The sequence below is a fragment of the Erpetoichthys calabaricus genome, chromosome 6 (genome assembly GCF_900747795.2).
Source record: "Erpetoichthys calabaricus chromosome 6, fErpCal1.3, whole genome shotgun sequence".
Lineage (NCBI taxonomy): Eukaryota > Metazoa > Chordata > Cladistia > Polypteriformes > Polypteridae > Erpetoichthys > Erpetoichthys calabaricus.
In genome coordinates this window covers 141,703,703-141,717,342 of record NC_041399.2, presented here as the reverse complement: position 1 = coordinate 141,717,342, position 13,640 = coordinate 141,703,703, and the positions used below count along the sequence as shown (strand labels likewise).

Sequence of the window (13,640 nt, the reverse complement as noted above, 5' to 3'; positions counted from 1 at the left end):
TGTGGCCCTGCCCTTGCGGGGGTGGTAGAAAATAATATGAGAGCAATTGGACCGAGCCAAGATTCACTCTGAAGAATTTACCCTGTTAATTAAACTTGTAAACAAAGATTAATATATTATCCACAGAAGACATCTGACCTAAATTGGTCTCAACATCATTTTTAGAATGTGTAAAATATAACTATTAAACTCCCAGAATACCAGCATGTTTTTTTAACCCCAGGAAGAAAAAGTGAAATTTCTGTTCCGATTAATTAAAGCACAAAGGTAGATAGGATAGATGTTCAGACAAAGAGGAGCACACTGCATCTGGCACTAACAACTCAATGAATTTCACAGTCAGTGCTACTGAATTGAAGTTAAAAAATGTAAATCCTAAAAATATTCAACTGTCACTGATTCCAGAGATATTTATGTGGTGGTTATTTACATAGACAGTTGGGCCATTTTAAGAAAACACATTTCAGTTTTGTCCGCTTTATAAATGTCATAATAATGCATCTAACCTGCACAAAAATACAAGCAATGAAGAGTGAATTTAGGAGTGAACTGAGCTTTTCACTATTTGGTGAGTTATTAATGTTCAGTAGATGTCTCTAAAACAATGACTGCAAATTCTCCGAAAAATACAACCCCAACTTGGGACTGTATATAAAATGCAGATAAAAACATAAAACAGTGGTTTGAAAATGAACATTGACTTGTAATCCATCACAAAATGTATAAAGACGAGGCATTTAAGGTTTAGTCTGGTCAACTCCATTTTTTCATAACAATACATCCATTCTTCCATTGAGGGCCTGCTACACCTTTCAAAAAATTTTGGATGAGAATTTCGGGCCAATAATGATGCCGCACTGCATCAAGAACTGTCATTCATCAATAAACGATATGGCCACATGGGGGTGGGAGTTCTCTGGCAAAACGTTTTCAAGTAACATAATATATAGTTGAATCCATAAATGCCAGTTACAACTGTACTGCACAAAAAAAAGCTCCATGTTAACAGTATCCAGAAGTGTCCTCGACTTTTCTGGGCTTGGAAGCATCTGGAATGGACCATCATACAGTGCAAACATGTATTGTGGTTAGACCAACATTTCAGGTGTTTTTTTTTTTTTTAAACAAGAAATGCAAGTCATGATTCAGCTTACTAGCTACAAGTCCAGAAGCCAGGGTTTGTGATAGTATGGGGTTGTGTCAGTGCTCTGGGAAAGGATATCTTGCATTTCTGAGATGGCACTATTAATGCTGAAAAGTAAATACAGATTTTTAGAGCAATATATGCTGCCTTGAAGAGGACATCTCTTCCATGGATGCCCATGTACTGTATATTAAGACAATGCAAAACCACATTCTGTGTGCATTACAATGGCATGGCTGCACAGAAAGCGGGTGTGAGTACTTAACTGGCATGCCTGCAATCCTGACTTGTTCCCAAACTGAGAATGTGAGGCACATTTTGAAATACAAAATGCAACAAGGTGGACCCCATGTGATTTATTTTTAACACTCATATTCTTTTGTTTTATTTGTTACACAAATAATAGTTAATAATAATAATCGTTTTCAGTTCAAAGATAATTTACTAATCACAGCTGTTTTTATTTGCATTTTCCTCACAGGTCCCACAATTAGATTTGTATACAGAGCATCTATTTTTGTACAGTTTAAGTCTTACTGACAGAAAGATGGTGAGACTATCAGAGGAGCCCAGATTTTAACGCATGTGTATTTAAAATCGGGTATTACTGCACTGATCAGAAAGCCACATGGATAAAAGCTGTTACTGGTATGAAGCCCAACATAAATGTTGATCATTTTCATAAAGTATACAAATGACACTTAAGTTGTTAGGAGTACAGTATTTAAAATGTGTGATCAAGAAAGGTGAACAAAAGACAAATCATATTTGTCCTCAAATTCAGATTCAGTCATTTTTTTAGGTAAGAGTAGTCACTGTCAGGATCTGTTAGAAGGGTTACTTTGTTACTTTCTATTCCTTGTTTTTTTCCCCCTCATTTGTGACATCCTTGCATGCTTGTTGACAAAAAATTCTTGGCTATTTGCAGACAGCTTAAGAAAAGACTTTTTCACAAATAGATCAATCTCCAGAAGAATCTAAACTGCAATGATATTTTGTATTTAACAACTGAAAAGGATGATCTTGGTGCCAGTCTATGACAGTTGCAGAATAGTGCTGATAGTAGTGTGTGTGGGGCACGGAGTTCTAGTCCTGCCTGTATGAATTTTTCTTTATCTTATTTATGTTTCATATTTTTCTACAAATGATTCTGAATAATTTACAACACTATATGATATGAAATATCAAAAATGATTTTTCCTTAGATATGATTTCTTATCATAGAAAAAATATTGTTCCACATTGTTATAAAATTGTAAGATATTCACAGCATTCAATCTTTTCCTATGTATTATTTATTCTATGTATGCATTCATTTCATATTACTTTATTGTTTGGATGCATAATGACATCTTTTTATTTTCCATTTGCTGTCTTTTATATTCTGTATACATTACCAAGCAACCTTATGAAATCCTTTTGCACAGAAGCAGAGGCTTAGCTTAGCATATAAACAGAAACAAACCTAGGATGAATGGAACCAACATAGAGTCAGAAATTAACCTACCATTCAGATAAATTTCTTTGAGGGAGGAGCTTCACACATATGGTGAAGGAGAGGTGACAGCAGAGCAAACCACTTCCACTGTGCTGTTCCTATATACAGTATATGTATACACATGCACACACATAAAGTTGACTATCCCTAATCCAAAATGCTTGGGATGAGAAGTACTATGGATTTTGAAATATTTGCATATAAACAATGAAAAATATTGGAACTGGGACCCAAGTTCAAACATGAAATTTACGTTTCATATTCACAAAGCCTGAAGATAATTTTATACAATATCTAAAATAATTTTGTGCATGAAACAAAATTTGTGCACGGAAGCATCAGCATAATACCCGTATCAGCCATTAACAAACAGCAAAAAACAACTTTCAGTCTCCACTTACAATGCTGTGTCTTGATTAAAAGGTCACTGTACACAGAGAATAACCAAAAAAAACACAGCAAGTAATGCACATAGGTCTGGTGGTGACAGTGATTGATAACAAACGGACACTAACAGAGCATCAGAGAGCTTATGCTCCCCCTAAGCTGTGCCATGCAGCAATTTTAAATTGAACCATTCACTCCCCATGCCATGCAACAGCTTGGAAGAGCCGCTCAGTTATTATCGTGTCTTTCAACTTTTGGTAATGCACCTCCACCAAACCCCCACCCCTCCTGCTTCATTTATTTGTCTTGCTTGAAATTCAAAAGGGTATTGAAGAAATTGCTTGTAAACTGTAAGTACCAGCTCATGCCTTATTCACATCTGCTAATCAGAAAAATAATAAGAGGGAACACTGGCTCAGAGCCACACATGAGGTCAGGTATGGAATGTCAGGTGTTATGTCAGTGCTCAAAATGGTTTTGATTTTGAGACCATTTTGGAAATACCAAATACAGATTCATCCATTAGGCTGCCAGATAATGAAGTGTGGTTCATCAAGAGAACATATTTCCACTGATGAAGAGGGCAATGGCTACATGATTTAGGCCTGTTTACAGCTGCACGGTGATAGAAACCTATTTCATGAAGCTCCTGGCGCACAGTCCTTGTGCTTATGTTGCTTCCAGAGGCAATTTGGAACTCTGTTATGAGTGATGCAACAAAGTATAGGCAACTTTTATGTGCTATGCACTTCAGCACTCAACAGCCCCACTCTGTGAGTTTGTATGGCAATACATGTCACTAAATAGCAAGCACATGTATATTACTAATCTGGATGAAGAGTAATTGCTTGGAAAATAAAATGGAACATGGAGCCTTCCATCAGTATGATACAAAAGAAAAGTGGATTCCTCTAGCCAAGCAACTTTTTCCACTTAATAGTTGATTTTTCATGCTTCTGTGTCTACTGAAAACACATTTTCTTGTTTTTATTGATGACATTGGCACCACACATGTTTTTCATCTGTTGCAGCTCATTCGAGACAAAGTCTAATAAGCGGTGTATTCTGAGATGACATTCTGTTCAGCAAAGATATTATTTGCCAGTTTTCATGTACGATTCTCTTCTTTCTACTTTGACCCCTCTAAACCACAAGCTATTTTTATCCACAGGATCATCGATCACTGGTAATTTTTTGTTTATGCAACATTCTCAGACAGTCCCTGAAATGGTTGTGTGTGAAAAGCCCACAACAGCAGCCATTTAGGAGATTTTAGAACTGACATGCCCAGCAACTGTCACTAAGGTGACTTGTTTTGCTCATTCCGATACAAACTGATGCTAGAAAAACGCTAGTCAGCCTGATTAATACCACCTAATGCTACCATGTGATGAATAATATGTTGGACTCTGTATAGACACAATAAATTATTTTTGTAGCTATTCAGAATGACTGACAACTTAAAGGATAAAAAGTTGTTACTTTCCAATAATTTTGTATGATAGATTTTATGAAAATTAAATGTAGTCAAGAAAACTTTACATTTTAATAATAATTACATAAAGGTACTCTGGAAGGCCAGGTTTTAAAAATGCTAATAATAATCTAAAAATTTTCTGTTAATAATTACTGTATAACCATTTTTAATTTGATACACATTAAGGAAGTGAACTAAGAAACACACAGGATGTTTCTGGATTGTGGGAAGAAACTAACTCAGAGAGCCAAGCAACAAGAATAAAACGAACCAGGCCACATAAAAAGCAATCCAGGCAGGATTTTTTTTTTTTGAATCAATGATGTTACCCACAAATTATCACATTTTTACAGAGGATTGTATACTTTTTTCATACAAACTTACATTCATATAATTTTACCATAAATCTAAAACCACTTGATCTTAGAATACAATGTATTTATATTTGTTAATTATCTTGCCCCATTTTGTTTAGATATGGAAATTCATAGCAATACAAAGGTAATTTTTAGCCTGCTTTGACAAGGACTTTAAAACAAATGTTTTTACCTTTTGAGTAGTGAGGTGGTTAGCAATCAGATTGCATATTTCTATGTATTTTACTTTTGTATTGTAACAAGATAAAACTTTTTGTGCATTCTGCATTACAGTGACTATTGTTTATATTATATATCTGAAATATTAAACTGGATTCTTTACTTTTTTTAAAGCTGCAAAAACATGGGGTTGGGTGTGAAGTGCTATTAGCATATGGTCATTTTCTTTAATGTTCTACTTTGAATGTTTAACTGAGCCATGTTTTGAGTGTTGTGGTGCGATTTTAATGTGTAAGCATATTAAAAATGGTGAAAGCAGAGAAAAGAAAACTTTTGAATAACCAACCAGTCACTGAAAAACACAATATTTAGAACTCCAAATGCAATCACTTAATGACTTAAGGCTTTAAAAATATAGCAAGGAATCATTCAATCATTCCTCCATCTTCAAACCAGCTTATCCTGAGCAGGGTCGCGGGAAAGCAGGCATTAGGTGTAAGGCAGGAACAACCCCTAAACAGAGCAGGGTGAACATACACAAACTCAAACACATCGGGGCCAATTTTGCAATGCCAGTCCACCAAACTTGTAAGTCTTTGGACTGTGGGAGGAAACCCGAAGGGTATTAGTTTTATTCTGAAACGTCTGCCATGAAACCAGCAAGCACTAATTGCAAATCTGAAACATTATACCAATGCAGAAAAGAGTAAAGGAGAATAATGAATAATTAAAGCACTTAAAGGGGAAAAAGAAAGAAATAAATTTGCTTAAAATGTGATAAAAAACAAAAGCTCGGAAATGGAAATCTTAATTGTACGAAAGGTATATTGCTGTCAGTGTTTCGTTAAATTGTAAGCCATGATGGTAAGTGCTCCTTTTTCAATTCTAGCCGTTATATTTTTTTAGTAGAACCCTAATATACATATGAAAAATGTGCAGATAACTTTAGATATGCCTTTAGTAAGCCAAGTCAAGTAACCCATTGAGGGTCAAAATATGGAAAAGTTACCTTATAAAAATAATTTAGGTTATACATACTGTATGTACAGTGGTTCAACTTTTATTGATAAATTATTTTCTTTGAATTTCAAGTATTTAAAATAAACACATAAAAAGTGAAGCTTGGTAGCAACTCAGTTGCTTCAGTAGCTTAACTTCATTTGTACCTAGATTGTTCTCTCTATATGTGGTTTTCTTCCAAAAGCTTTGACAAATAAAGTCAATACTTCATTTAAAATATGTATTCTTAATTTTATCAGTATTTGTTTTCAGGATAACACAGTACAGTCATACCTTATCAAAAATAAAACTGATAAAAGCAAGTAAACACTTTTAATGAGTGATATTAAAAAGGGTATGTCAAGTCTGGAACATCAAAGGCAAACATTCACAGTTTAATAGTGAATCACTATATATTGCAGAAAAGCACAATGTAAAACTAAACATCTTAATCACAGTAACTGCAAATCTATTTATTTATTTATTTTAAAGTTATAATTTATATGATTTAATTACAGGAACATAGTAGTAAATAAATTCACAAGACTCCCATTCATACTGCTTGCTGTAGATATCTAGTCAAAATGTAATATATGCACTTGTACAAATACAGAATAACATTAGTGATGTTTTATGTTCAAGCTTGCATTTTCTAGATTATCCTTAAACAACATACAATTACTGTATATTACCTTCCTTAACATATATTACATTTTGGTTACATACCGGTACTTCCTCAACATGTTCTTTTAGAACTCTCCCAATTGGTAAAAACAACAGAATATAATCCATTGTGTCAGTTTAAAACTCACTCAGAAAGTCTGCAAAAGATATCTTTACTTTGTATGCATGACCTTTAAACTTTGACCCCGAGTGTTGTAATCCAAATTTACTGACTGATGAAATCAATAAATCTGTATATCTGGTTAGAGGACAGCTATATGTAAATCTGCAAAAGAGGCATGGATGAAATGCTGCTTATTTAAAGAATAATTTGATAAGTGCCTCCTAGGTATATTTTCCCATCTCTCTGCTAAGTTTCAAGAAAAGACATTCTTGGCTAGCTTAGCTACAGTACATGCAGAGGACAGTACTATTAACAAGATACTGGTCTTATACTATGGCATACAGCACATTGTGGCATTATTTCTGGATTATGTTATCCATAGTATTGCTATAGCATAAAATCTATAATTGTATAGCCCCTTTTCAAGTTTGCAGAGGAGCTGCACTACAATGTAACACTATAAAAATAGTTATCTTTATCACCAGTATAGAAGAATGACACATTAATTTCAAATATTTGATTGCTCACTGAAAATTTTTTTGTTTCACAAATGGTTGTGTTTGCTTTTAAGCATTGCATTCTCTCAGCTAACAGTTTAGCTTGCATAATTATCTCCTAGTATTTAAAAAATAAACAATTTGAAAATGATATTGAATGTCACACGTGAGAGGAAAAATCCTGTCTTATCCAAGGGGCAGCCGCAAGCATATGACAGGATAGAGTCTGAGAGCAACCAAACAAGCAAACACTTCTTTGCTTTTGCCCACAAATGGGATGATTTTGACCAGCTAGATGAATAATGAAGCCTCTGAAATCCACATTTTGCCAGGAACATTTGGGCATTGAACTATTTAAATCCCAGAACAGAGACCATTAATGTCAGCTGTGAAAAGCCAGGGAAACAAGACATACAATTCAGACAAAGACAAGCTCAAGCTACTTCTGTTTCAACATTAATCTTTTGCTTTCCACTACTATTAAATGGGGTTGTCTGTGACGCCTCAAGTCTGACTGACATTTTATCATGTTTATTATAAGAACCTCCTCAACTGTGTTTAAAGTTTAAAATGCAGACTAGAAACTGTGAAAAAGTGTTTACATACTGTATTGTGTTACATAAATTGTGCCGACTAACAAACATTTTTTTTTTTATTCTGAAATAGAACACCAAGATGACATTAAGCCAGTGGATGAACATGAAAATGGCATTATAAGAAACAACCTTGACTCTAAACTGGGGATGCATACTAAAGTCAGTGAGGATAAATAGGTGCTGCAATGGTAATCTCAATATAATGTGCTAGTTGAGGTACCCGGCATTGCATGGGTATTTTGTGTACAAATGGTTAAGGTAAGAAAACAAATATTTCTGTGTTTTTGAAGTATTAACCTTCCTGTCATTGCTAGCTGTCCAATCAGTCATCTGCAATACCTCTCTCTCAGTAGGTCTGCTTTAATTAGTCAAGAATTTCTTCTTTTTGTGCATGATTAGACTCCATAATTGCGGTAAATCCTTGCTGGGTTGGAACAATGAACACTATCTCTTCATATTTCCTGGTTTAGTATGGTTTCACAAATAGATGTTTAACCCCATATTAATAAACTGGATGGCTTATTGACCAATCCATCCCATCATTCACATCCCCCTCTCCCCTTCCCAGTGTTTGAAATGCCATATATCCTGGATTTTAAAGTAGTTCAGCATTATAATTTAGGTAAAATTTCATTTAAGTCTACTTGGAATCTTCAGTTTTTACTCTCCCTCTCAACTCCTGCTAAACAGGATTTTTTTTGAAACACCATATAGCTTTTAGTTAAAGTTGGAACAAATGCAGCCTACATGCAGAATTTCATGAAAAATGTTGGTACAGCCATGATTGGTACTGCATGATTAGCAAAGAAACAAACCGACAAGATTCAATCTGAAGGTTGGAATTACTGCAAGTCCTTAGTGTGAAAAATGGATATATAACTTCAAATGAAGCTGAAAAATTAAAAAGAGAGACAGAGGATGTTACTCTTTTATCTTTATAGAGGTAGCAAAAGCTTCAGATAAGAAATCACTAGTTACAACATTTTAAGAAAGGAACCAATGCAGACTAGAATGGCAATGGCTTTATTGTTCCACTCTACTACCTTGAGGGCAGGAACACCAAGAAAGAGATAATAGAACACCAGCTAACTCTTCAAAAATAAGACAGCACTTAGGAGTACAGTGAAACACTAGATGCTTTTATGACACCACAGAATTTTTAATATAAACAATGATCCATTGCATTAAAGAGACCACAGAAAAGGTGAGAAGGGATTATGTACTTTTTGAGGTAACCAAGTGAGGCACCCTACTGAAGTTTGTGTGAATATGTTTGCCTGTTGTGTAAGTCCAGTGAAGGAAAATTAAATGTTAAATCTGAATATTATAGAAATAATTTATTAAGCAATGCTCTGCAGTGTTAAAAAGGTTCATAGGTGGAGTTGAGTGCATAAGAATAAGACTTTAAAAGATCCTTTGTCCAAATTACAGACTGTCTAAATGAGAATTCCTATATTTCACACCATGATGACCAAGATAACCTCAAGCATTTTCCCATGCTGTACTGAGCAAGACAGCCTCTCAGACAACCAGACCACCAATAGTCTAAAAGATAGCAAGATCAACCAGAATGAGACTTTGATTATCAAAGTTAGTTAACAAGTCACAGAACTGATTGAAAAAGAAATACACTTTGGATACCACATCAATAACAAAAGTAAGTTTTGCATTATCTAATCAACACTATAATTTACACAGTATTACTAGTAAAAAGAAAGACTCTTGTAGTCAAGCACAACAAATGACCTATCTAATCTCTGATTAAAATAAAAATGGCAGGCCCAGAATCAAAGAAAGTTTATTGTTCTACTCTGAGATGTAGGTTAAAGGTTGTATTTTGACAGTCTGAGATTTAGGGGCCGAACAGGAGCCGTAATAAAGCTCTGCAGTGTTGTGTCCATGGTGTGACTGCATAAAAATATATCACATCTTGGTTGTAATTTTCAAGAAAAACAACTAAAATGGCTAGTAATTAAGTATTAACATGTGTGCATAATGCAATGCCTGTAAGCTCCAGGGTCTAAAAAGAACCCACACCTTGCATTTGCTGTTTTAAGCAATGATCTCACAGGCAACTGCCAACTCCTGCACAGAAATGTAGAGAACAGATATTAATAAAGTGCTGGTTCTGACTACTTAATAGTGCATACATTCTTCTAAAAGTTTTTAAACTTAAATTTTCAGCAACAAAGCTGATTTGACATTGAACTTAAATATATCTCAACACTCACCAAAGGAAGCATTTTTGCAAAACAATATAGTAATTTCCATTAATAAATAGTACTCAGAATGCTGTTAATTGGATTTTCTAAAAACAAAATTACACTGTTAAAGATATACAAAGCAGTTAACAAAATGATTATTGTACAGTTAATTATATACACATTATCACATGGTATATTCTGTGTAGAAATACAATTATCATTATTGCAACTGAATATTTTGTTTTGTAGTCTAATGCTGTGCTGAATGTACAAGAATGGGTACTATCTATAAAAAAAGTTCTTCTGATACTTGTAATGACAAATAAATATATTAAATAAATAGTAGGTAGTTTACAATGATAAGTATTCAATTTATTGTTCATGAAAAATAACTAGTTTTTAATATTTATAAAAACACTACATCCTTAAATATAAACATTGCTGTTCTTGCAACTCTCTGCATCGTAGAGGAGTAAAACCAAGCAGTATTTTTAACTTTGTTTATGCATCCTTTTATTCGTAAATGTAAAATCTTTCAAGAAATAAAGCAAATTATTGTAAAATGCAATCAACTAGTATATACAGTGTCCCCCCATATATATAACTACACAAAAGCAATTAATATACTATGATATGATACCTCTTTTTCATTTTAAATAATGTGGGATGTGAAAGTGTGCTGATGAAGGGAATAACTTTGAAACAAAATAAGGGAATCTGATTGTCATTTTATACTTTGTTATATACAGTGGAACTCAAGGTCATTGGTGGCTATTCAGTAAAGCAATTCAGTTAAGTGCTTTAATTTCAAGTATGCAGCTAATTTATAATGCATTAATCAAAACGGTGCATGGCAGTAACCTGAACAGAATTGCAGTATTTTGTATTTTCATATATATTGTCATATACACCAGATCAACTTTTATTTTGACATTGGAAAAGACAACTTATTTTCTCAGTTTTATGCATACTCTAAAGCAGAAATGTACATTTAAATATGGATATTTTTATTTTGCTCATTCTGTAAAAAACTTATAAAAGAATAAAAGATAAAATAATAGTCTTACAATCAGTGTAACATTAAGTGGTGACTTAAATCTGTATTTCAGTCTTTACCTTTCTAGCAAGAATGGCAATTTGGGTTGTACTGCTATTTCACACTACTTACATGAGGGTCCTATACACTTATGTAGTGCAAAGCTCATTACCATGCAAGGATCTAAACATATTTGCGCAAGTTTATTTGAAGAACTCCAGGATTCCACCCACAAACTAAAGCTAATAAATGGACTGCTGGCTCTGAACTTTCCTGGTGTTACAGAGGGTGTGCATAGGTATGCTCATGTGATGGGAAAATGTTCTGTGCAAGGTTGATATCAGCCTTGTACCCATTATTGTGAGGATAAGCTCTTCCATAATCTGCACTTTAAAAATATATTCAGGAAACAAAACAGAGGCTCGGTTTACCATTAAAACTGTTTGTGTGTAGTACATGGGTAGTGGAGTAACCACCATTTGTGTTTGTTTCTTTTATTTTATAATAACTGACATTTGTTTTTTCATACACTTCATCTGGTCTGTCAGTTTCTCCACTCCCACCAGATTTAATTTGTTAGTGATTTACAACTTTATCACAATGTTTTGAGCCATGGTAATTTCTCTCTTTACTCTGCATTTAATGTTGCATGGCTCCTATTATCAGTACTTGAGGAACCTGCAATGTTTTTAAAGTGATCTTAACTCAACTTACCATTATATCACCCTTCAGCAGCTGAGCTGGTTCTATGGCAATGCATATCCTGCTCTGGTTCTCTGGTCCAACATTACTTTTAAAAAATAAAACATGATTTACCATTCGAGAAATACTGAGCAAATTACAACAACTGATAAAAGTATCAAAACAGCAAAGCTAATCAATGGTCTGGAGACAAATGCTAGATTTTGCTTGTAAATTCTTTTACATGCGCTTCCACTGCTTTGACCTTTGGTTTCTGTTTTATGCAGCAGGGTATAATATGTTCTCTGAATTAATTCTATTTAGTGGTTAGTAAAATAAAATTCAGATGCTTTTTTAGAATGTGCTTGGCATTGTTGAATTTAACTATTATACTGTACTCGAGCCTCTGTGTCCTTAAACTGGATTAAGCAGACATGAAAATGGATAGATAATTGTACAAGGATTTGATTTGTTTTGTTTTTAGGTTGTAAGGAAACCATACCTTCATAATACTTCAAAGATTACATTCAAATCAATATTTAATTTTCATAAACTGTGATTTTTATTCATTACTTTAGAGTAACTTCTATCAAATGCTACTAACTGGATTTTATGTCACATTTACCCAATAGACCTGCCACCTTGAAGAAGGAACCTCACATGGAAATGATGCAAAATAAAAAGTGAGAAAGAAAAACAAGTAAATTCAAAACCACAAAAACAAAACAAAAAAATAACTTACTAGATTCCAGAAGTGTGCACTGGCTGCATAGCCTGGTAGATTTTCAAAAATGGTCGGCACACTACAAAAAAAGAAACAAGAAACTTAATTCTTACATATTTTCATATCATTAGCAACACAAGTGAATCCTTTAATAAAAACGACTTCCTATGTGCTGATTTACACACAATATAATAAGTAAAATGAGAGGATAGAAGACAAAGCAAATCATGAAGCAGTTTTGATGTTAACATCATCATATCTCAGTCAATCACGTATTGAATGATAATTTACTTTGCGTTATTTTAAAATTCTGTCTTGCATGCATTAAAATGCACCAGGTGATAGTGAAGGCTGCTATATACAATAGTGATTTACTTTAATGGAAAGCTTTTAATTAAAGATGTTGTAAGTGTCCTCTCTTCAAATCAATACAAATGAAATTTAAGCAGTGTTTGCTGACAATATTCCCTGAAAGCACCTACTTCTGAAGCTCCTGAAGACATTTTGCAGTATTCTCCAAATTTGCATTAAGAAATCTGAACAGCTTTATACCAACTGCAATACGCTTTTATAATGATATTTTTATTTTAAAAAAATCCCCATTGGGACAAATAATTTACATACTAACTAATTAACTATTTCTCTGTCTTCCTCAAGGACACATTCATTCTTGCTACTGGAAGATCAAGATGAATGAAGCGCTCTAGTAATGAAATGTCATCATTTCAGAAAATTTGTTTAGCTCCTACTTCACCCAAAAGAAAAATGTTTCTAATGGGGAACTAATATCATTCTGAACCATATTGAAGGCAGGGGAACTGAAAAATTAAAAAATAAGAACAGAAAGGATTAGACATCAGGCTATTACTATGGTACAATTCGAAAATATCTGTTGCAAGATGACAGTGGTTCTGTGGGTACAAAGGTGGAACAAAAAGTGTTTTGATGATGCCTGCAAGGGAGTAATATATGCAAAAACTTAAACCAAATGTACAAAGAGGTAAGATTTTTGTAACAAGAGAAGTTTTTTTTTTAAGCATGCTATTTCCTTGCAAGAACATATCATTATATATT

The 13,640-nt window shown here is 33.7% G+C and overlaps 1 protein-coding gene across 4 annotated transcripts in view; it reads right to left on the bottom strand.

Moving 5' to 3' along the window:
* LOC114653573 (tensin-3-like) overlaps positions 1 to 13,640 on the bottom strand; it is a 358,125-nt gene that overhangs the window by 93,270 nt on the left and 251,215 nt on the right. For all 4 annotated transcript variants that reach the window (XM_028803965.2, XM_051929076.1, XM_028803964.2 and 1 more), the window contains 2 exons: positions 12,585 to 12,645; positions 11,876 to 11,951 (listed from right to left, as the gene is read on the bottom strand). In XM_028803965.2, coding sequence (XP_028659798.2) covers positions 11,876 to 11,951; positions 12,585 to 12,645 — 137 coding nt within the window. The remainder of the gene's footprint in view (positions 1 to 11,875; positions 11,952 to 12,584; positions 12,646 to 13,640) is intronic.